General features: G+C 43.4%; 1 protein-coding gene across 1 annotated transcript; it reads right to left on the bottom strand.

The window, feature by feature from the left end:
• Window positions 1–347: 347 nt before the first annotated feature.
• FAM217A (family with sequence similarity 217 member A) lies at window positions 348–22,872 on the bottom strand. Its single transcript, XM_077809133.1, has 7 exons — window positions 22,811–22,872; window positions 22,633–22,726; window positions 20,987–21,071; window positions 20,871–20,896; window positions 18,094–18,165; window positions 17,897–17,976; window positions 348–1,566 (listed from the first exon to the last, which is right to left on the bottom strand). Exons 1-7 carry the CDS (start codon window positions 22,870–22,872, stop codon window positions 348–350), a joined length of 1,638 nt encoding a protein of 545 aa, XP_077665259.1.
• Between the last annotated feature and the right edge of the window lie 692 nt (window positions 22,873–23,564).

Genomic DNA, 23,564 nt, shown 5'->3' with positions numbered 1-23,564 from the left:
GATGCTGAGTGGGATTTTCTGTGTGCTAGTATAATATAACTATACTTTATAGATATTACTTTTATAAACATTTAAAAAAATAGTTGCACTCTGGAACGGGATGATCTGCTGGTATGCTTATATTGCTCCAATTCTTTTAAAAGTTACACAAATGGTCTAAAAGATGTCAGCAGGCAGAGGGATAAAACTTGATTTTTCTACAATACAAGTGGATTCAATTGTCACAAGTGCTATTTCATATCACTTCTGTCTCATACCATTAAAAATACTTTAACCTGACAACAATCAACCTAAAATAAGATTGCTGAGCAGGATTCACTCATAATGAGAAGTATGAATTCAAGAAATTATTGTTTGTCAGTGTGTGTGTACTTCTGCTTTGGCATTGCAGATACAGATTTTAACTTCTGGCAATGAGAAGTCTTACTCGTTACTACATTTTTTCTATAGAGTTTCTTTTTGGTCCTTGGCTGTTTATATTTTAAACTGTCCTTATCAGGGAAAGGACTGGTTAGAGCTGTACTTGATGGCAGTAGCTTTGGGGAAGTCAATTTTACAGTTGATTGAGTTCTTGGTGCCGCCACACAGCATGAGGAAGACCTCCGCAAGAGCATGTTAGAGTTTAAAATGATGGGGATTTTAGAGCTTTTAAAGGTATCACAAGATGCTCTAAGCTGCTTTGTGGATGAACTTCTAACAGAGGATGTTCCAGCACTCCATTTGCAATTATGACAGTACTCCCAAGTGCATTTTGAGCTGTTCCAGTCATGCATGCAGCAGCCAGAATGGTTGGATTTATTTTTCTCTTGATAGTCTCGATTAAAAGGTGTCTGAAAACATAGAGGATCAGACAGTCTTGACTGCTTCAACTGATGCATGGATTTTGTGGAACTGGGTCGATTGCCAAGCATCATACTGGAAGATACTGTCAGGTCTCTTGTCTTCTCTTTTAATATAGTCAAGTGCTGCATCCTTTCAATTTCCAACAGACGAGATATTAATTTTACAACAGAGCTTTCTGGTGGTGGATTAAAGACTACCTTCCAGTCATCCCATTTTGATAAGGCCAACTTTTGTAAGTCCAGGTTATTGAAAGGTGGTGGGAGAAAATCAGGGTATGGAAACACTTCATTTTGGTGCTTAGAGGAAGCTTTTTCAATGTTTTCTATGGTTTCTGGTCTTAAGTTCAGATCCATATATTTGAAATAACTAAGCAAAACATCATTCACTTTTTCACTCCCAGATACATCACCTTCCTCTGTTAAAAGACTGTTCTTAACACTACTGTTTTGCAACTTCAAATTCCATTTGGACACAGAGAGAGTGTCATCACTACTACTTTCTGTAGCAGGATAGGAGTCTGCTGTGGTTTCATTTTTGACCTTGAAAAAATCCCCATCTCCATTTGTCCAGTAGATTCCTAATGGCATCTGCTGAGGTCCCCGGTAAGACACTGTGTGACAGCTGTTCATATGGGCCCCCACCAATGTGGGATTAACAGTAAAGAAGTTTAAAGAATTACCATGTGAGCTGGAAAGAGTTTCCACTAGAGGCTTATTGAAGACTCTGGAGGGGAAAAAATAAAGAAAATATAGTGTAGTTTTACTCAGGGAATTGGTAGGATAAAATGCATTTATGCGAGCCATTCTGACCCTACTGAGTCAATGGGCATACTGACTGACTGCAATGGAGCCAGGATTTACCCTATATTTTTAAGGGGGCTAGCTGTTAATGTTGCATATTACAAGGAGAATAATGACTCTGTTCAATTTATATTGAAAAGGTAAATTATAGCTTTGGCTCAATCATACAGCAACCACTTTTTAGGGAAATACTCATTCAGATACGACTTAATGCTTCTGCATACCAAGGACCAACTCCTGCTTGCCTTGCTTATGTAAACAGTCCTACTGTTCTTGGCATAAAACTATTCTCCATTCATTAAAATATCAAAAGTGCATCTCCATGATGTTCTCCCTGCCTGAGTTGCAGCCCTTCTACTTTTCTTCTTCCAGATGGACTTTAAGGCCAAATATTCAACCAGTCACCTGTCGCTCTGCTGTATTGTTATGGAAATTTAATATTAATTTTACAAGACTCTTACTTTGGTTTCTTTAGTGTGTACCTCTAAGGGGAATGTTTGACCCAAAAGCCCTACAGACATCATACATTCAGATCCAAATATTGAAACTGACCTCAGAAGAACAGCTCTCTTCTAAATTTTTCAGGACCCAAGCAAACATACATAAAAGGGAAGGATTACCAGCTTGCGTTCCTCGGATTGTGAGGGGGGAGAAACTTTGCACTACTATTGTTAGTGTAGAATTACAATTTAGTGTAGAGGTTGTTTTTCAGATCAGCTGTAAGACTGAAAAAACTATACACTAACAAAAATACAGTAAGGTTCTCATCAGAACACATGCAACAAATTATGTTTATCAGTCACCATTAGTGGTCTTTAGTTCTGTTTCAACAAATGTCAGGTTGTGACAAAGCTCCAACCTTGTCTCAGTGGGTCCCACGCTTCCTAGCGGATTACGCTAGCCTCAGAGGCTCCCTGTGACCCTCCATGTAGCCCTTCTCTCTCTTGAGGCAAGGGTCACAGCCTACTGAGTAATTTTCATCAAAAACCAGCAAGGGAGGTGAGGAGAAGCTTTCTTTCCTCGCACAGTCTCTGTTGTCTCCCAGGCTCTTGGTAGCTGACTTTTTGGAAACAGGACGAGTATGATTCCCTGGGCCACCTCCCCACAGCAGCCCCCCACTTCCTCAATATCTATGTCACCCTTACCTCAGGGCCTCCTTCCTTGTGCCTGATAGGGTTTGTACTGCTCTATTTCTCCAGTAGCGTGGCTTCCTCCTACAGCTCCTGACACACGTGCCCCCACCTGACTAACTGGGAGGTTTTTAACTAGTTTCAGCCAGCCCTTGATTGGTTTCAGGTGTTCCAATCAACCTAGCTGTCTTCCCTGCTTTCTGTTTCAAAAAAAAGATCTTAATTGGCCCCAGGTGTCTTAATTGACCTGGAGCAACTGCCATTTGCTTACCCTGGTAACAGGGATTTGTTTAGCCTGCGGCTAATATATCTGTCTCCCACTACTTTCCTATAGCCATCTGGCCTTGCCCCGTCACCGCTATACAGAAAATCTAATGTCATAGAGCACCTTTTTTTATTTAATGTATCTATCTCAAAACAGTTTACAAGGTAATGAGTTAAATATGATCTAAGATATTTAGATCATAACTAGGGAGTGAAAATTATAGTGTAATAACTATGTAGGAAAATAGAATAGCCATTATACATATATAATAGTGTAAAACACTCATCTATCCCTTGCCTTGAGGTGGCACATTTTTTTCTACATTAGTTTAACTGCAACATTTGTTGTGTGGTTATTGCAAGATAACAGAATATATACTTAACACAGCTTTCTTAAGGGTATCTCAAAAATTAAACAGTGCTCTTTTGAGCTGTGAAAAATTCCAAGTTTTGAACACAAGGTACCTAAACGTGAACCTGACCTGAAACACCTTCATATGAAACTTTAGAAAAAACATGATGCTGATCTGCAGCTTAGACGTATCGCTAATGCAACTGAATCCCTTTGGGAATGTTCTAACATTCTGGCAAGTTCAGATTCAGATGCGGATGTTTTCTCATTTAAACAAAAATGTGATCTTGTAACTATAAGCTAGGAGAAAGGCACTACCACTGAACAAATCAAATGTCAATTAAGTGCACTAGTTCTAAATGTTTGTATATATACACACTGAGTACACTGATAATACAGCACAGTCTTTCACTTATGTAAATTGCAATGGTGTGAGTGACTTTGTAGCAACTGGTGTCTCCTCTCCTAGATCTTTTTTTAAAAAAATTTAAGTACATGAGACCTAGTGCAAGCCTTAAATACTAAAGGCAAACAAATGTTTCTGAGTTTCAACCCAAGTCTTCTCTGGGAGAGAAATGTTTACCATTATTCAAAGAGGGAATGGAAGCCAACACTAGCACAGAAACCATCCCTAATCTTCCTCATAATTTTGCAACAAAATTTAAAGAAGGGTTTCTACAAGTCTTTTCTAGCATATCACTGCTAGACGGTGATCCAATTTTTTATATGTTTAGCAAATGATATTTCAATATTCTGAAGGGTGAGATATTTAAGTGCTTTATAATGCAAAGAACTGGAAGCAATGTGTTATGTTTCGTTAATTGGATCAGTCAAGACTCAGCGGAGAACTCATGAGAGAGAAATTATCTGTCACTGTTTTCAAAGTGTTACACAGTCCCTATTTCCACATCTCACAAGTCAGAAGCCTGTCTAATTATATCACATGCAGTCATGTGAGTGTAAGACTCACAATAAAGTTGTTAAGAGTAGGCTGAATCAGAGGACCCTGTTATAGACAGAAGGATTATCTGAGCATTAAAACTGCTCAGTTTTCATTAAAATGTACAGGGAAAAGTACAATGTCACTTTAAGTGGAAGGGGCACATAGTTTGATACTAGCATGGAAAGCCACTCAGATTTCTCTAGTCCCACTGCAGTGGGAGGGGGGAAGTATAAAGGAGAAGATGACAACCAAGGCAAAATAATGTACATTTAGACTGTACTACCATTGTATAGGACCCATCACCCTGACTAACTCGGAGGTAAAAAGACTAAAAGTTAACAGTGCAGACCATAATTCTTGGGAGCATTAAAGGGTGTATTGAAGCCTTTTGCCCAAAACAGCTAATATATATTCTGGAAGAAACACTTTGGTACATAATTACTATGCATCTTGCAAACTCAGATGAATGAGTAGGAACTATGTCTGAGAAATTGAATCTGCTGCACAGCAGAGCTATAAGTGAATCGGGGAAAATATGAAAAATAAGTTTATCCTTATTAGAAACACAAACTCCTCAAAACAAAGTGTTCCAAGAAAAGAAACTTGAGACACTTGAAAAGTCAGTAACAGTGAGCAATTTACTGTACAAGGTGTCTCAGGCATGAAGGAAATAGAAGTCTGGACAGGATTCATGACTAGTTTTAGCCGCAAGCTTCTTAATTCAAATGCTCAGGAAGAGCCTATATATTTGGAGAGGAGCTATAAAATACCTATGAGGAAAGCCTGGCAAGTTAAGAATTAAGGTACATTACCAACTAGGGTAAATATACTGGTATTCAATTGGAAAGAATTCTAAAAGCAGCAAGAGATTTTAAGGCAAATTTTAAACTGACTTACACCCAATGCAATTCAAGGGAGTTGGACAAGAGTGTAAGTTGTCTCAGAATTTGGCTCACTAGCTGCAATGGAAATAGAATATGACTTCCTTTTTGAAATGCACTGTGTAAGCCGGTGTTCTGTGAACTGCAGTTTGTCTGTGAAGCAGCTGGTGATGACTCTCCTTGTTTGCAGCTACTACATTTCATTAGACAGTTACATTCAAATTAAATACCTCCCTCATATTACTTTTTATGGAACCAATTGCAGAGGCTGTTCCTGGAATGTTCTGCAAAGGGAAGAGAAGTGTTAGTGAAATTCTCTCTCTATTAAGATGTGATCTTTGAGAAGACTTGACAATACTCATTACTAGGTACCATCTATTCGTTGGCAGAGTACAGAGCAGCACTGCCTAGGGGACAACATCTCTCAGTGTTCTTGATCTAATGCTATCCATGGAGCCCAGAAGTGGGGAGGGATTCTCAGGATTTATTAAATGGGAACGAAGTGGAGGAACAAGGAGAGGGAAATAAGTGGCAAAGGCACTTTCTGCAGCTAAAAGATGCAAATGAAAAAGTGAGAAGGCACATACAGTAGCAACAGAGCTTTCAGGTTCCTCCTATACACAGCAGCATTCCTTCTTTCCTGCTTGTGAGTGTATTAGTGTGAATTAAATTTCACATTAACTTGCTAAAGGCCATGCATGCTCTATTAGGTTTTACCAAATGAAGATAATAATTATTAAAATATTTTCTAGGTAATTGTGCAAATACAGCAAATATTTTAATAGCAATTACAGTACTTGTTGGGGGACATGAGTTCAGCAAAAGCATTACTGGAAAATAATTAAAAGAAAATATTCTTTTAGCCCTCATTAGTACTGCAGAAGAGGAGAATAAAGATCTGCCAGTAATTCAGCAGACAGTTTATTTGCTACACACTAGACTGTGATGACAGAGCAATGCTGGTTAATTATTGAACCTACTGAGAAACATATCAGGAGCTTTGCCTTATTCTCTTTACTATTCCAGCTGTTCACAATGTTAGATTACTGCAGCCTCATTCCCTGCCCCAGAAATTAGGGAATAGATTAGACGAATAACAGTACACTGAGAAGAGCTGATAAGCTTTCACCATATACTCTATTAGGAATTTACCATGAGCATAGAGCTTAGGATAAGAAGGGACCATTAGATCAGACCTTTAAATTTCACCCAGATACCCATATATTGGTCCCAGTAATTTGATAGACTAAAACATTTCAATCCTTGAGACTAAACAGTGTGTTACATAGGCAGAGTCCAGGTGGAACCGAGGTGCCACCGATGCTCAATGCTCCTGCAATGGCAGAGTATTGATTATATGAGATGCCCAGATGACCCCAGCAGGTGAACCATGCCTCATTCTGCAGAGGAAGGTGAAAACCCCCCAAGGACCTTGCTAATGAGGCCTTAAGGAAAATTTCTTCTTGACCTCTGATCTAGTGATCTGTTTGATCCTGTGCATCTGAGCTAGACACATCAGCAAAGCATCTGAGAGAGGATTATCTGTACCACTTTAGAGCACTTGTCCACCCTGTCCACTGTTGTGGCTCCAGATGTGGCAATCATCGATACTTCAGAAGAAGGGGGAGGGAGGGAAAGTTCCAGAATACATCTGGTCAACTGTGCACCAGGGGGAAAAAATCCTTCTGAAAAAGGTGGATTCAGAGATGTTATGTCCTGTCTGCACTATTACTGAACCTATGTTACCAAAAAAATCCCACCTCTGGTTATTACTGCCATGGTTTGGACCATACTGTGGATAGGATCTTAGTTATTTCTAGTATTTTAATATAATTTTAGACATATTTTAATGTAAGAAGATTCTATAAGAAACTGTTTTCTCTGAGTCACTTGGTGCCGTAGCACAATTGCTTCTGCTGCTTTTCCTTGAACAATATTAGGCCCAGATCCTGCAAAGACTTAAGAATGTGTCACTTTTATTTACCTGAGTAGTCTCAGAGAGTAAGATTACACATACGCTTAAGTCTTGGAGGATCACAGCCTATCATACAGTATGAACAGTTTAAATAGTGTGTTTCCTTTTGGTGCTCAAATATTAAATACAAACAAAAAAAATCAATGTCACTCAAACTTGATTTTGTAGGCCTATCTGGGCATAAGTTATTTGACATAAGACGGACGTCATTTCATAATGATGGTATCTAAATTAGCTGTTGCTGTTCAAGAAAGAGATCTTGAAGTCATTGTTGATAGTTCTCTGAAAACATCCGCTCAATGTGCAGCAGCAGTCAAAAAAGCTAACAGAATGGTGGGAATCATGAAGAAAGAGATAGATAATAAAAACTAAAGATCATAATGCCAATATATAAATCCACGGTATACAGGTTGAATATTGTGTGCAGATCTGGTCACCCCACCTCAAAAAAAAAAATTAGGATTGGAAAAGATACAGAGAAGGGCAACAAAAATGATTAAGGGTATGGAACAGCTTCCATATTCGGAGAGAGTGGGAGGTTTCAGCTTGGAAAACAGATGACTAATAGGGGATATGATAGAGGTCTATAAAATCATGAATGGTGTGGAGAAAGTGAATAAGGAAGTATTATTGACCCCTTCACATAATACAATAACCCAGGATCACCCAATGAAATTAGTAGGCAGCAGGTTTAAAACAAACGTAAGAAAGTACTTCACACAATACGGTCAATCTGTAGAACTTGTTGTCAGGGGATATTGTGAAGGTCAAAACTATAATGGGGTTCAAAAAAGAATTAGATAAATTCATGGAGGATAGGTCCATCAATGGCTATTAGTAAATATGGTCAGGGATGCAACTCCATGCTCTGGATGTCCATAGCCTCTGACTGCCAGAAGCTGAGAGTCGACAACAGGAGACGGCTCACTCCATGATTGCTTGTTCTGTTCATTCCCTCTGAAGCACCTAGCATTGGCCACTGTCAGAAGACAGGATACTGGGCTAGATGGACCATTGGTCTGACCCAGTATGGTCATTCTTATGTTCTTAGTGGGCAGGTGAATGGAAGGTTAAACCATAAATAGGGGCTGAGCAAGCAGTATACTGGAGTCAGAATATCTGTGCTAGCTAACACAAGCAGGAACACCCTGGTACTAGGGACAACAGACAAGATGTAAAGATGTAAAACTTGGAATGTAAAGATCAGGTTATATATGACCAGCACAAGTACAGAGCATGCTGGATAGGGATTGGTTCCTGAAAAGTAACCAAGCCAATCATGAAGTGTATGATGCAATGTATAGTTAAGAATTCATGTGTTATCAGTGTTAGTAAAAATGCATATAAGGTAACATTTTTCTGTGTAACTTTGGATGTGTGGTACACCCTATACCTGCCCCCTGTCCTGAGTCTGATCAACTCAGCGTAGTTTTGCTGTATGCAAGATAAAGGAACCTGAGTAACAAGACTAGAGACTGAGTTCTTGGGGAACAAGGTAGAAGAGGTCTCAGGAGAACCACAACAAACTTATGCTAAGAAACAGGGAAAATAGGAAAGCAGAGTTCTTAAAGGCCAAAAGGAAAATGAGCCATATTAATTCTGGGTGTAAGAAGCCAAGATTACCTTTGAAGTCAATGCAAGTTGTACAAATTTAAGGCATTGCTGAATTTGGCCCAAGTAAATTAAAAGGTATAAAGAGAGGTTATTCACCCTGTGCAGTAACTGTAGTTCTTTGAGATGGGTCACCCTATCAATGCTCCACCTCAGGTGCACGTTTGCCTGCAATCGGATATTTTAGGTAGCAGTACCTGTTCAGCCTGTACAAGTGCTCTACTCCACCTCATGCTGTGCACTGTGGCTACATAGAGCTGTGCAGGCAAACCACCCTCAGTTCCTTCTCTACGGCAAAGCTCTGTAGCAGAGAACTCTGAAGAAGAGGGGAAGGAGGGTGTGTAATGGAGCACCCATAGGGGAACACAATGCAAAGAATTACAATTACTGCACAGGTGAGTAACCTCGCCTTCTTCTTCAAGTAGTGTCCCTAGTGGTGCTCCACTTAAGGTGAGTACTGAACAGTATCCTCTCAGGAAGGGGAGGGACTTTCGGAATCTAGTCCAAAACTGAAGACGGTACAGTACTGCCAGACACAGCACCAGAAGCTGTGTCATGATATTCAGAAAAGGTGTGTATGGCTCTACATATTTCAGCAATGGGAACATTCTTTAGAAAGGCCACTAAAGTAGAAAGAACTCTTGCTGAATGGACTAGTACAGAAGAATGTTGGAGATTGAGATTGATAACAAAAGGTAATACAGCTAGATATTCATGGAGAAAGTCTTTGCGTGGGAACTGGAGATCCATTATTGCTGTCCACAATAGAGACAAACTATCTGGGAGATTTTCTAAATGGTTTATTCCTGTCCAAGTAAAGGTTAATGCCATTCTAATATCAAGTGTATGTAATACCACATCCGCCTAATTCAGGTGGGGTTTACAAAAGAAGCACCAACTGGATGAGGTAAGGAAACCACATCTTTCTTGGCACATCAGAACCACCAGAATAACCCTGGCCTTGTCTTTCCTTCTCTTGATCAGCACCTTGGATACCAGAAGAGTTGGAGGAAACGCATATAACAGACCTGACATCCAATGAAGGAGAAAGGCATTTCCCAAGGAGTGGTCGCCCACTCCCCATCTCGAGAAGAACTGGAGGCACTCTTGTATCTGGCCGTGACAGAGGTCTACCTGCAGGACTCCCCAACACTGAAATATGCAGTGGAATATAATGGAATCTATGTCCCACTTGTGATCCTCAGAGAAACATCTGTTGAGGGTATCTGCGATGATGTTCTGAATGCCCAGAAGGTAAGCTTGCTGACATGCTGATATGATTTCGTATCACCAACTCCAGAGTTTCATTGCTTTGGTGCAGAGGGAGGGTGATCTCACTCCCCCTTGACAATTGATATAAAACATTCATGACTATCATCTGTCACGATCTTTGCCCCAATCAATGGCATAAAATGGAGATGTGCATTCCTGACCACCATAAGTTCCAGCAAGTTCATGTGTAGAGTGCTCTTGTGAGACAATCACCTGCCTTAAGCTACATGAGTGTTAAGATGTGCTCCTCATCCCAACAGGGAGGTAACTGTTGTTAGATATGGTTGAGTGAAGGGGACTCCTGTGCAAATGTTCTTTCCACCAGTTGAGGCAGAGACTATCTGTACCTGATGATGCTGGGGGGGCACAATTTAAAGGTTGGGGGCGGGTCATGTGACTGCCCTGACATGTCGCCTCTGGGAGGAACCTTCCGGTCCAGGGCAGCCAATCTCATCAGCTCCTGCGGCTGCCTGTGAGAGCCGGCCTGAGGAAGTGGTGGTGGCCTGCCTCCTCTGCTCCCTGCCCAGGCCTGGCAGCTGGAGAATGGGGCTGAGTGAGCCAGAAACGTGCCGGGGCAGGGGTGGGGGCACAGCCAGAGCCCCCCTTTTACCAGGCAGCCTGGCAGGGAGCAGAGAGGGCAGGCCTCTGCCACTTCCCCAGCTGGGCTCTCATAGGCAGTCACCACGCTGCACAGGGGCATTGATTCAGAGCTATTACCCTCACCTAGAAGGAGAAGCGGCTCCGTCCTGCCCCCTCCGCTCCCTGTCCAGGCTCAGCTGCTGTGGAGAGGGGCCAAGTAAGCCAGAAACGTGCTGTGCAGGAGGTGCAGCATGAGAAAGACTGAGTCCCCCCGTCTCCCCAACAGGCAAACCAGAGCAAGCCCTGCAAGGGCAGTTCAGCACTCGCAGAAATCTGGGGAGGGTGTGACCCCACGTGCCCCACCACATGCGTTGCCTCTGAGTTGAGGGACTTCTTCACAACAGTAGGCACCCAGAGTAGTTTGTTCAAGCTGTGTTTGCTTGGCAAATAACCATTTCTGAGCCACCTGTGGAGGCAGCGCACGAGCAACCTGACCTGGTTTACCACAAAGTCCCAGCTGCCAAATGCCCCAACAACTGGAGACAGTTTTTGACTTATATCTGGGGGCTGATTTGAACAGTAGTGACTAAATTTGATAGGGTTGTAAACCTGTGCATTGGGAGGTACGTTTGGCAGCTATTGCATCGAAGCAAGTTCCTATGAACTTCCATCATTGCATTGAGGCCAATGTGGATGTCTGAATTTTTAATTGCAGCCCCAGACTGAAGCTGTGTCTTCACTAGAGAGTTACAGTGGCACAGCTGTACCGATGCAGCTGTGTCATTGTAAGATCGCCCATGTAGCTGCTTTATGCTGACAGGAGAGAGCTCTCCTGTCAACATAATTAAACCAACCCCAATGAGCCGTGCTAGCTATGTTGGTGGGAGAAGCTCTCCCGCCAATATAGTGCTGTGTACACTACCACTTATGCCAGCATAATTTATATCACTATGGGGGGTGGTTTTTTCACACCTCTGAGCGATGTAAATTTTGCCAACAAAAGTGGTAGTGGAAACATGGCCTGAGAAATAGATCTATGGTCATCTGAGTGGAGACCAAGGTCTCGCTGTAGGAGCGTCCCTTTGCAGCCAATCGTCAAGCTATCAGAATATTAGGATTCCTTCTCTGTGAAGGTAAGCCACTACCACTGACAGAACCTTCAAAAACACTCTGGAAGCAGAAGAGAGAGACCAAATGGAAGCACTCTGTATTGAAAGTGGTTTTCGCCTCGAGTGCAACATCAGAAACTTCTGTGGGAAGGGCGAATCACGATATGGAAATATGCATCTTGTAGGCTGAGGGCCAAGAACCAGCCCTTTAAAGCCAATGATGGTGGTATTGCTGTAAGTGTTACAAATATGAACTTCTGTATCTTCACAAACCTGACTTAGAGTGGGTCCCCACCTGCTGTTCTTTTTCAGAACCAGGAAGTACCTGGAGTAAAACCCCTTTTCTCTGTGTTTTACAGTAACTGCTTCTGTAGCACCTAAGTTCAGGCGGGAGTCTATTTCCTGCTTTAGAAGGTACTTATGAGATGGGTCCATGAAGAAGGATAGGGAAAAGGGGTGGGAGGGAGCGAGGGAAGTAAAGTGGATGAAACATCCTGCTCATATGATCTCCACAAATCACTTGTCTATAGTGATATGCTCCCAAGCTTGTCAGAAGTGAGAAAGGGAGGAAGGCATGCGAACAGTTGCAGATGGTAAGAAGAAGGGGGAAGGCAACTCAGAACCTAGACCACCCACCAAAACTGGTGTTTTGAAGATGAGGCTCGTGAGGTCAATGCTCGTGTAGCACACAGTCTCTTTTTCTGGAACCTCTGCATCTTTTGTATGGATTCATAAGATCTCTGGGAGCTAGGGAATTGAGCAGGACGAGATCTCTGTGCTGTCTGGGACTTATTAAATTTATGCTCAGCTGTGTAAATTCCCAGAGACCATAAAGTGGCCCGGGAATCTTTTAATGTATGCAGAGACTTGTCTGTATTCTCCACAAACAATTTTAAGCAATTGAAGGGAAGGTCTTCAACTGTATTCTGGACCTTCCTCAGAAATCCTAAGAGCTGAAGCCAGAAGGCCCTTCTGATGACCAGTACCATAGAAACAGAGCGAGTAGCTGTGTCAGCGGCATCCAGACAGGCCTGCACAGATGGTCTGGCAAGAAGCTGATCCTCTGTAATGACTGCCTGGAACTAGTCCCTCTGCTGTGGTGGTAGATGCTCAATAAACGAAGTGAACTTTGAGTAGCTGGTGTGATTATATTTCACCATCCACAACTGATAGTTAGCAATTCTAAACTGCAGAGATGTAAACAAATATGATTTGCAACCAAATAAATTTGAGATACTTCTGAATTTTGTCATGTGGTATTGATTTACCATGGTGCTGCCTTACACATTCATGTACAGCCTTGACAACTAGGGAGTTGGGAGATGGATGAGAAAACAGAACCTCTGAATCTTTAGATGAAACATAATATTTCCTATCAGCCCATTTACAGGTGGGCAATATTGTTGCTAGGGTATGCCAGATTACTTTTGCAGGATACAGAAGAGCCTCATTAATAGGTCGTGCAAGTCAGGCAGATGACGCTGCGTGCAATATATCAAGCAGTTTATGTTGTGACTCCTTAGTCTCCTCAAGTGGAATTTTGTAAGGAGTTCGCTGTCCTTTCAGTGAAGTCCTGGAACTGTTTGAAGTCGTCAGCCTGGGATGGTGAGGCAGGCATAACTGCTTCATTGGGGATGAAGAAGAGAGGTTGGTTGGCAGGATGATTCTTATCTCCTATTTCTCAAAGATATCCTCTTCTGGATCAGACCTTTTGGAGAGAGAGGAGGAGAGGGACTGTCTACCCTTATCATGGCAACAAGTGATGCTAAGGGCCCTAGAGAATTGTTGGCGGTATGCTGCCCATGGATCCCAGTATGGCCAATGAAGGGGGTCCACATGATGTAGGTGAAAAAACTCAAGCTCCCTTTCCTAGAGTCCTATTGAGAGGATTCTTGAATCTTCCACTTAGAAGCTCTAGGGGAGTATTGCACTGAAGTGATAGAGGCAGTCAACTTACTCAGGAGACTGATGTATGGGGAGAGAAGGCAGTCCCTGGCCTGAGTGAGAAGCTGGATGGAGGGAGCTCTCCATTATAAGGAAACACATTTTAATTTCCTGGTTCTTTCTGGGTCTCGATTTTAAGACCAGGCAAAAATTTCCTTGGGGAATCACATGCACGCTGCTATCCCCCACCCCCCCAAAGTGTAACGGACCATACCAGGACTGCCTGTTGCTCACTAGGATAGCCTCCTGGCAGAGAAGACAATGTTTAAAAGTTGGAGAGCCAGGCATATCCACCCAGCAATCTAAAGTTCCCCTCAGGGAAAAATTGAAAGGACAATGGTCCTTACAACCATTGTTTTAACTAATAGTAACAATAACTTAGATAAGTAAAACTATGTGAAAAACTGCAATTGAACTAAGCTCAACTTGGACTCCATCTCAGGCCAAGGTGCTTGAGAAGGAACTGAGGATGGTTCGCCAGCACAGCTCTATATAGCCACAGCGCAAAGCACAAGGCAGAATAGAGAGCATGCATGGGCCGAACTGGCACTGCTCCCTAAAATCTCTGATCAAAGATGCGTGGGGCGCATGCGCACCTGAAGTGGAGCACCCATAGGGACACTACTTGAAGAAGAGCTGTCTGTTTTATTGGTGTTACGGTGTCTGGTTTATTGAGTGTTGCAGAACTAACTTACTTTTTATAGTTAATTAAAAAGGCCACAAGAGTTTGCATGGTTTAACAATTAAAAGTTCAGTGGAACCCCACACATACAGGTAAATATATAGGGAGTCCTCGGACTTACGACGCCCAACTTACGTCGGATGCCACTTACAACGCTTTTCAACTGACTGCCTGTTTCGCACTTATGACGCTCAATTTGCATAAAGTTCGCTTGAAATCGCTTCCTGGTTGCTTTATACCGGTACGGAGCTGGAAGGAGTCACTTCTGATTGGCTTCAAGGCAGCAGGGTAGCTTGTTGCCAAGTAGGGTTGCTGCTTGTTTTTGATTGGCTCCCGGCCCTGGGCTCAGCCAATCAGAAAGCTTGAACAGTGATTGGCTGAGGCTCAGCATGTGTGCCATTCTCCCTGGCTTTCTGAGCAGCATATGTGAGTTTATATGCTTATTTGAATGCTGTTTACAAAATACAGTGTACAGTAAACACATTGATGTTGCAACATGAGTCATCTATAATTCATTTAGTACAAAAATCTGGGTTATTGTGGTGAAAATAGAAAAGGAGTACTTGTGGCACCTTAGAGACTAACCAATTTATTTGAGCATGAGCTTTCGTGAGCTACAGCTCACTTCATCGGATGCATACCGTGGAAACTGCAGCAGACTTTATATATACACAGAGAATATGAAACAATACCTCCTCCCACCCCACTGTCCTGCTGGTAATAGCTTATCTAAAGTGATCATCAGGTTAGGCCATTTCCAGCACAAATCCAGGTTTTCTCACCCTCCACCCCCCCACACAAATTCACTCTCCTGCTGGTGATAGCCCATCCAAAGTGACAACTCTTTACACAATGTGCATGATAATCAAGTTGGGCCATTTCCTGCACAAATCCAGGTTCTCTCACTCCCTCACCCCCCTCCAAAAACCCACCCCCATACACACACAAACTCACTCTCCTGCTGGTAATAGCTCATCCAAACTGACCACTCTCCAAGTTTAAATCCAAGTTAAACCAGAACATCGGGGGGGGGGGTAGGAAAAAACAAGAGGAAATAGGCTACCTTGCATAATGACTTAGCCACTCCCAGTCTCTATTTAAGCCTAAATTAATAGTATCCAATTTGCAAATGAATTCCAATTCAGCAGTTTCTCGCTGGAGTCTGGATTTGAAGTTTTTTTGCTTTAACATAGCGACCTTCATGTCTGTGATTGCGTGACCAGAGAGATTGAAGTGTTCTCCGACTGGTTTATGAATGTTATAATTCTTGACATCTGATTTGTGTCCATTTATTCTTTTACGTAGAGACTGTCCAGTTTGACCAATGTACATGGCAGAGGGGCATTGCTGGCACATGATGGCATATATCACATTGGTGGATGTGCAGGTGAACGAGCCTCTGATAGTGTGGCTGATGTTATTAGGCCCTGTGATGGTGTCCCCTGAATAGATATGTGGGCACAATTGGCAACGGGCTTTGTTGCAAGGATAAGTTCCTGGGTTAGTGGTTCTGTTGTGTGGTATGTGGTTGTTGGTGAGTATTTGCTTCAGGTTGCGGGGCTGTCTGTAAGCAAGGACTGGCCTGTCTCCCAAGATTTGTGAGAGTGTTGGGTCATCCTTTAGGATAGGTTGTAGATCCTTAATAATGCGTTGGAGGGGTTTTAGTTGGGGGCTGAAGGTGACGGCTAGTGGCGTTCTGTTATTTTCTTTGTTAGGCCTGTCCTGTAGTAGGTAACTTCTGGGAACTCTTCTGGCTCTATCAATCTGTTTCTTTACTTCTGCAGCTGGGTATTGTAGTTGTAAGAAAGCTTGACAGAGATCTTGTAGGTGTTTGTCTCTGTCTGAGGGGTTGGAGCAAATGACCACACATTATGCAAGGTAGCCTATTTCCTCTTGTTTTTTCCTACCCCCCGCCCAGATGTTCTGGTTTAACTTGGATTTAAACTTGGAGAGTGGTCAGTTTGGATGAGCTATTACCAGCAGGAGAGTGAGTTTGTGTGTGTATGGGGGTGGGTTTTTGGAGGGGGGTGAGGGAGTGAGAGAACCTGGATTTGTGCAGGAAATGGCCCAACTTGATTATCATGCACATTGTGTAAAGAGTTGTCACTTTGGATGGGCTATCACCAGCAGGAGAGTGAATTTGTGTGGGGCGGTGGAGGGTGAGAAAACCTGGATTTGTGCTGGAAATGGCCTAACCTGATGATCACTTTAGATAAGCTATTACCAGCAGGACAGTGGGGTGGGAGGAGGTATTGTTTCATATTCTCTGTGTATATATAAAGTCTGCTGCAGTTTCCACGGTATGCATCCGATGAAGTGAGCTGTAGCTCACGAAAGCTCATGCTCAAATAAATTGGTTAGTCTCTAAGGTGCCACAAGTACTCCTTTTCTTTTTGCGAATACAGACTAACATGGCTGTTACTCTGAAACCTGTGGTGAAAATAGTGTATCAAGCCTTTGTTCAGGAACCAATGCCCCCTTCATACCATTGAGTCCTATGGGAAAAGCGGTTTCGACTTGCAACGCAATTCTGAGGAACGAATTGTGTCATAAGTCCGAGGACTCCCTGTATTTCATAATATTTGAATTATTGATTACATTAGTTTTATATCTAATATTTTAGATAAAGGCATTTGAACAAAAATCTAATGGATGAAAAAAATGATTAGATCTTATATGCAGTAATGGATTAAACATGGTTGGTATAGAGTGAGTTCAGAACAGTGTTTGTAATCCTGTGGATGCATTGCAATCTGTAACTGAACTTCTGAGCACCATCAATTTATTAATGGTATCTCTAGGAATAACATCAAAGACTAAATTTTTGAACGTCATACTTGAATCATTCAATGCTCAAATGGAAGTTTTCAAAAAGCATAACTTCCTGAGCCCTCCCATTCCTTAGAACATTTGTGTACCACATGTAAGGTCCTGGAAGGTTTTCAAGGCTTAGAGTCACAAACCCCTTCAAGGTGCCACAAACACCCTGCTCTTCCCGGATTGCTAAAAGAGGAGAATGAGGGTGCCTCAGCTGGGGCGGGGAGGGTTCCAGTGTGAAAAAGGATAAAATACTGCTATATATATGTTTGGTGCTATTCCATTAACAGTGAAAACTGAAGACTTGACAGAGTATATGAAGGATTTATTGGAAAAAAGAGTTAATGAATTGCATACCAAGATGGCAAGCCAATATCCTTTAGGTTTAACCATAGTACAAAATAGTTGTGGTCCAGAAGAGATTAAAGGCATTTACCAGAACATCAGAATTCATAACTCTGTTATCTCACTTTTAATTAAAATACCAATGCATAAATTCATAAAACTCCTTTGAACTCTACTCTGTTAGAAAATGTATAAGCTGACAATAAACCATAAGTATATAACTTCACAGAGTGTTAAATGCATGTTTTAGATGCAATTCTCTTGCTTGTTCACAATGATTTGACACCTTTTAACAAAACTGTTCAGTTTAACTGGATTTAGGTGTTAAGAATAAAACTTTTTTTTTTACCTGTTCACAGTAGTATTGCTTTGATCATGTGCATATCTCCAGGAATGAAACATCCCTTCCTTGCTATTATTTTGACTGAGCTGCAATAAGCAGAAAGAATATCTATAAAAATACTATTGATATATTTTAGAATAAGCACCAAGAATGCAAAATGAAATAAATGGCATAATTAAAGTTATTTGACAAACAAATCCCACCTGTGTTCTTCTAGTTGTATTTTTTGACAAACTAAGATCTGCCAGTTGTTCCACTGCTGTCTTGTAAGCATCCTGTAAAACAGAAGAGCAACTACAATATTTCGTAGATGTGAAGACACTTTTCAGGCATGATCATTTATTTATCTTGGATCTTTTGGTCCAAAAATTATCCTCAGTTAAAACCATGCAACCCCATTCGCTTCAGTGAGGTTCCAAGTGTGTAACTGAGGGCTGAATTTAGCTTTCAATAAAACATTTAAATTGCTGTGTGAATTTAGTGCTCATGAACAGTGATGGCTTGAGAGGCCTGGAATCACACAGAAAAAGTACAGCACATGGGCAGGGCTTCTTTATACAGCAACGTTGTCCAAGAGAAATCACTTTTCTATAGGTGGCAGGGCTAATATTACTCCATAGTAGTTTTTGACCCACACTCATTCAGTTTTTGACCTCTCTGTTGAGACTGCCAGTTAGACAAGTTGTGAAATCTGCAGACAGAGAAAGTCATGGATTGGCTCTTTTCCCAGGCTAAACTGATTTGTCACAGATGCTCAATTCTTATTGTAATGTACTGTTAGAGCACATGGAGAGCAGCAAGATTCCTGCTGTGGTAAACATGGCCTACTGAGCTTTAACTCCTCAAGCCTGTTTTAGATGCGTCAGGCTACCCGTCTCAGGCAATAAATCAGCAGCGCTGCTGAATTCAATCCATGTGAATGAATGAGTTAGTCAACTTTCTATTGAGAACCTCATTCTGCTACCAGGTTGGTCTGACGGTACAGAGATGATGTCCTAACCCAGTGTCCCATCACCTGTGAACCTGGCCCCAAGAGTGGTTCCTGTTGCTTTCTGTCAGACTGGGACAGAGAAGAAGCTAGGGAAGCCCTTATTCAGATTGAAGAATTCACTCCCTGAGGCCTTACTGATGAATTCTACAGAACTCTGAGGTGAATACTGACTTATTGCTCTAATTCAGAACAAAGTAACAGAATGTGACAATAGCTTTTGCTCTATTAAGGGACACAACTGGAATGCTTCCCAGGGCCTTCCAGGTTTGCTTCAACTATCCTTGCTGCCATTATAGTTGCTAATTATGTAATGAGTTTTTTTGTGCTTTTGTGTGTGTCTGTGTGCATGTGTGTTTAATTGAGAGCATGCGCACGACATGGGAACTTGCCAAATTAATTTCACATAGGCTGCTGAGCAGCCACCAAATGGATATTTCATCATTTTATCTAAGGGAAAGGAAAATCATGTTCAACAATATGAAGGGTCTATTCTCACATGCATACATGTAACTCCCCTGGAAAGGAATAGAAGATACAAATATGTAACAAAGATAGCATAGATTGCTATATTTGCTCAAAAAATCTATATTTTGCAGGTTTAGATTCTGCAATCAAAACGGTCTTCCTGTTGGTGAGGTGTAAAGTGCACTGAAATGAGTTTTCACTTTTTAAAACTAAGTACATCTTACAGTTTGACCTCATGCAAATCAAAGAGGGCAACTATAACTTTTAAAGAAAACTTGGAATATGAATAAGTGATTGGCCAATTACAATGAGAACGCTGTTCAAAAATGCAGTTGCCTATCTTTATTTGAAAAATATTTTAAAAAAGAAACATTTTTTTTCCTAGTGGAGCCATAATTTCATTTATAACCCTACTTCTTCAGATGCATGGAGTGAAAATTACAGATGCAGGCATAAATATACTGACACATGAAGAGAAGGGAGTTACAAGTGGAGAACCAGTGCTGACAAGGCCAATTCAATCAGGGTGGATGTAGTCCACTCCCAACAATTGATGAGGAGGTGTCAATACCAAGAAAGGGAAAATTGCTTTTGTAGTGAGCCAGCCACGCTGTCCCTATTCAAGCCCAAATTAATGTTATATTTATTGTTATATTTGCAAATGAATTGTAGCTCTGCAGTTTCTCTTTGAAGTCTGTTTTGAATTTTTTTTGTTGAAGAATGGCTACTTTTAAATCTTTTATAGAATGTCCAGGGAGACAGAAGTGTTCTCCTACTGGCTTTTGTATGGTACCATTCCTGATGTCTGATTTGTGTCCATTTATTCTTTTACGTAGAGACTGTCCAGTTTGGCCAGTGTACATGACAAAGGGGCATTGCTGGCACATGATGGCATATATCACGTTAGTAGATGTGCAGATGAATGAGTCTCTGATGGTGTGGCTCATCTGGTTGGGTCCTCTGATGGTGTTGCTAGAGTAGATATGGGGACAGAGTAGGCCTGGGGTTTGTTACCTGGGTTAGTGTTTCTGTGGTGTGGTGTGTAGTTGCTGGTATTTGCTTCAGGTTGGGGGGCTGTCTGTAAGCGAGGTCTGGCCTGCCTCCCAAGGTCAGTGAGAATGAGGGATCGTTTTCCAGGATAGGTTACAGATCGTTGATGATGTGCTGGAGAGGTTTTAGCTGGGGCTGTACATGATGGCCAGTGGAGTTCTGTTATTTTCCTTGTTGGGCCTGTCCTGTAGTAGGTGACTTCTGGGTATCTGTCTCACTCTGTCAAACTGTTTCCTCACTTCCCAATCTGTTTCCTCACTTTTTGTGGATACAGACTAACACGGCTACCCCTCTGATAATTTCATTTATGGCTTTTTAAGTAGTACAGTAGTGGTTTAGTCCTTTTCAACTTAAGTGTCTAATTCGTTTGATAGATTTTCAAAACCAACATTTAGGTCTGAAACCTATGAAGTTAATTCCAGATAGGTTTGACTTCAATTACTATCAAAAGACTGATATTTATTCTGCTCTTACCTTGTGCAACTTGCTTGAAAGAACACCTGTAAAAGACCAACAGTTGGTTTATGCTTACAGAAGTCCTCTAGAAAAATTTTCTCCATACAGAATTTTGAATGGCTGGGATTCCTTACCGCCTGTTCCAGTCTTGTCTCCCGACAGATAGTATTTATTTTCAGGAAGGTGGACATCATGTTCCAAATCACTGGTATGTATATTCTATAACAGTATTTGAGTTTTAGTAAGTGCAAAAACAGAGAAACTAAAGATATATGGTAACTATGACAATGTAGGTTTAATAACTTTATGAGCCAGACCGAGGAAGTGGAGAATGGAGAGAGCTGTTAACAGGAATAGCTGTGGGACAGAGAAATGATATGAAGTAAATACTTCCGCTTGGCCTGCTGGGTGACCTTGGGCAAGTCACTTCCCCTATCCAGGCCTCAGTTTTCCCATCTATAAAATGGGATAATATTGACCTCTGTAATAAAGTGCTGTGAGATCTACTGATGAAAAGCGATATATAAGAGCTAGGTATTATTATTACTTGTACTAGACTAAGAAATACATTGAAAAGATAATATTGTGCATTCATATAGTGCAGGGGTGGCCAACCTGAGCCTGAGAAGGAGACAGAATTTACCAATGTATATTGCCAAAGAGCCATAGTAATGTGTCAGCAGCCCCCCATCAGCTCCCATCCTGCTCCCAGCGCCTCCCACCCACCGGCAGACAGATCAGTCCCTCCCCCTCCCGCCCTGATCAGCTGTTTTGTGGCATGCAGCAGGCTCAGGGGAGGGGGTGGGAAGGGGTGGAGTGGGGGCAGGGCCCGTGGCAGAGCCTGGGGTTGAGCAGTGAGCACCCCCGGCACATTGGAAAGTGGGCGCCTGTAGCTCTAGCCCCAGAGTCGGTGCCTGTACAAGGAACCGCATATTAACTTCTGAAGAGCCGCTTGTGGCACCGGAGCCGCAGGTTGGCCACCCCGATATAGTGCCTTTAATCTCAAAGTATCCCAAAGGAATTTACCGATCACAGTCCTGATCCTGCAGGGGGCTTCATGTGGGCAGACCTTTTTTCCTTTGCAAAGTCCTATGAATTTGACTGGTGCTCCAGACGGAAAGCTGGGTCTGTCTGTTTAGGGTTCACTACGAGATTGGGACTTTAGGGTTGTGCATCAGTAACTGCCTGCATGAGAATTACCACTGGCTTTTTCAGTAACACTAGTTGTGTGCATGAAGTGATGTCCTTGTTTTTGATGTGTTTGTGGAGTCCACTGTTTGGCAATGTACCTGACCTCCTCCGCACCTGATCCACAGACCTGCTGAGTGTGTTACAACCCCAGCGGCAGAGTCTCGTTGTGACAACCTGTAGCCACTCCTGCTTTCCGGTTAGTAGGGGCCTGTTTTCACCTTGACTGGGAGGGAGGGAGGGGGGTCAAAGCTGGTGGCTGTGTCCCGCTTGCAGACTCAGGAGCCCGAGCAGAAGCAGCACGGCTGCGAGGTGAAGAAGGGGATCGCGGCCAGTAACTACCGACCACTGAAAGGGAGCGTGCAAGTCGGAAACCGGCCCCACAGCCCCGGACTCTCAGCGCTACGGCAGGTGGCGACGTCCCTGCGCCGTGACCCGTGTCTGGTGCCCCCGAGGGCAGCGGTTTAAGGTGTATTCACAAAGAAACCACCGACCAGCTGCGTCCCCGCCGGACGCGGCCAGGCCAAGCCCACCCGGGGGCGCTGGCTCCGCTCTGCTCCTGCAGAGCAGCGAGGAGGCGGGGAGCCCGTACCTGGCGGGAGTCGGAGGAGAGGCTGGTGCCATAGATGCCGCCTGTGAAGTCTCCCCCGTCCACAGCGCTGCAGCGCCAGCTCCTCCTGCCAAACCTGGGCGGGGGGAAGAGAAGCGCAGGGGCGTGAGGGGCAGGCCACGGGCCGGGCCTGGGGTGACCGGGCCGCCCCCCCACCTACCCTCGGAAGCTCCCGGGTGACTGTGTCGCAGCGACTCCGGCCCCGCTGCCGGGCCGGTCCATCGGACCCTCCTGCCGCCACCGCCGCCTCCGCTTCGGCCGGCCCCGCGTTGCGGCGTCCCCGGCCCCGCCCCGCGTCACAAGGAATCGCTATGGGAACCGGCCCGGGGCCCAGCCGCTGCCCCGGCCCCACGGAGGCCTGTCACCCAGTGCGGGGGCGGAGAGCCACCGCCTCGAGCCTCTCCCTCCGGCCCCTGAGCGTCTGCACCCCCCGTCCCGCACTCAGACCCAGGTTGGGGGGGGCGGGGGGGGAGTCTGGCGCCCCCGCCCCCAACGCTCTGACCCCCTGCTGCAATTCCCCCCCCCCTTTGGGGAGGTTTTAGAGCAGTTCAGGCCCAAGCTGTGCCACTTACTTCGTTTTATAGATTTACGGTGGGGGCAGGGTGTGTGGACCCCCAGCAAGCTGGAGCCTGCTTGTGTTGAGGGCTGCCAAACATGCCCAGGCCACCAAGCCCAAATATGGGGACAACTGTTTTCTTGAACAACTAAATTTGAAATCTTAGGAACCGGGGGCAAGAGAGCAGCAGTTTTTCTCCTGTCTGCTTCCTTCTCTTCCTCCTCTGTTTTCACTCAGTCAAATCCTCTTCAATCTCACTCTTTTTCGCCTCCACTCCTGCCTTCTCTTACTATCTCCTTTCGTGTCTCCTGCCCACCTGGATTTCCCTTCTTCACTCTCCACTCTCACATCATCTTCA

This window comes from Eretmochelys imbricata, chromosome 2 (assembly GCF_965152235.1).
Source record: "Eretmochelys imbricata isolate rEreImb1 chromosome 2, rEreImb1.hap1, whole genome shotgun sequence".
Taxonomy (NCBI): domain Eukaryota; kingdom Metazoa; phylum Chordata; order Testudines; family Cheloniidae; genus Eretmochelys; species Eretmochelys imbricata.
Note: the sequence above shows the minus strand (reverse complement) of the source record. Positions and strands in the feature narration are given on the sequence as shown.

Coding starts and splice junctions, on each gene's coding strand:
- FAM217A (XM_077809133.1), bottom strand. CDS start 22,872: ATGGACCGGCCCGGCAGCGGGGCCGGAGTCGCTGCGACACAGTCACCC. Junction 17,977..18,093: donor ATACAACTAGAAGAACACAG/GTGGGATTTGTT, acceptor TGCTTATTGCAG/CTCAGTCAAAATAATAGCAA. Junction 1,567..17,896: donor AGCAATACTACTGTGAACAG/GTAAAAAAAAAA, acceptor TTTCCCCTCCAG/AGTCTTCAATAAGCCTCTAG.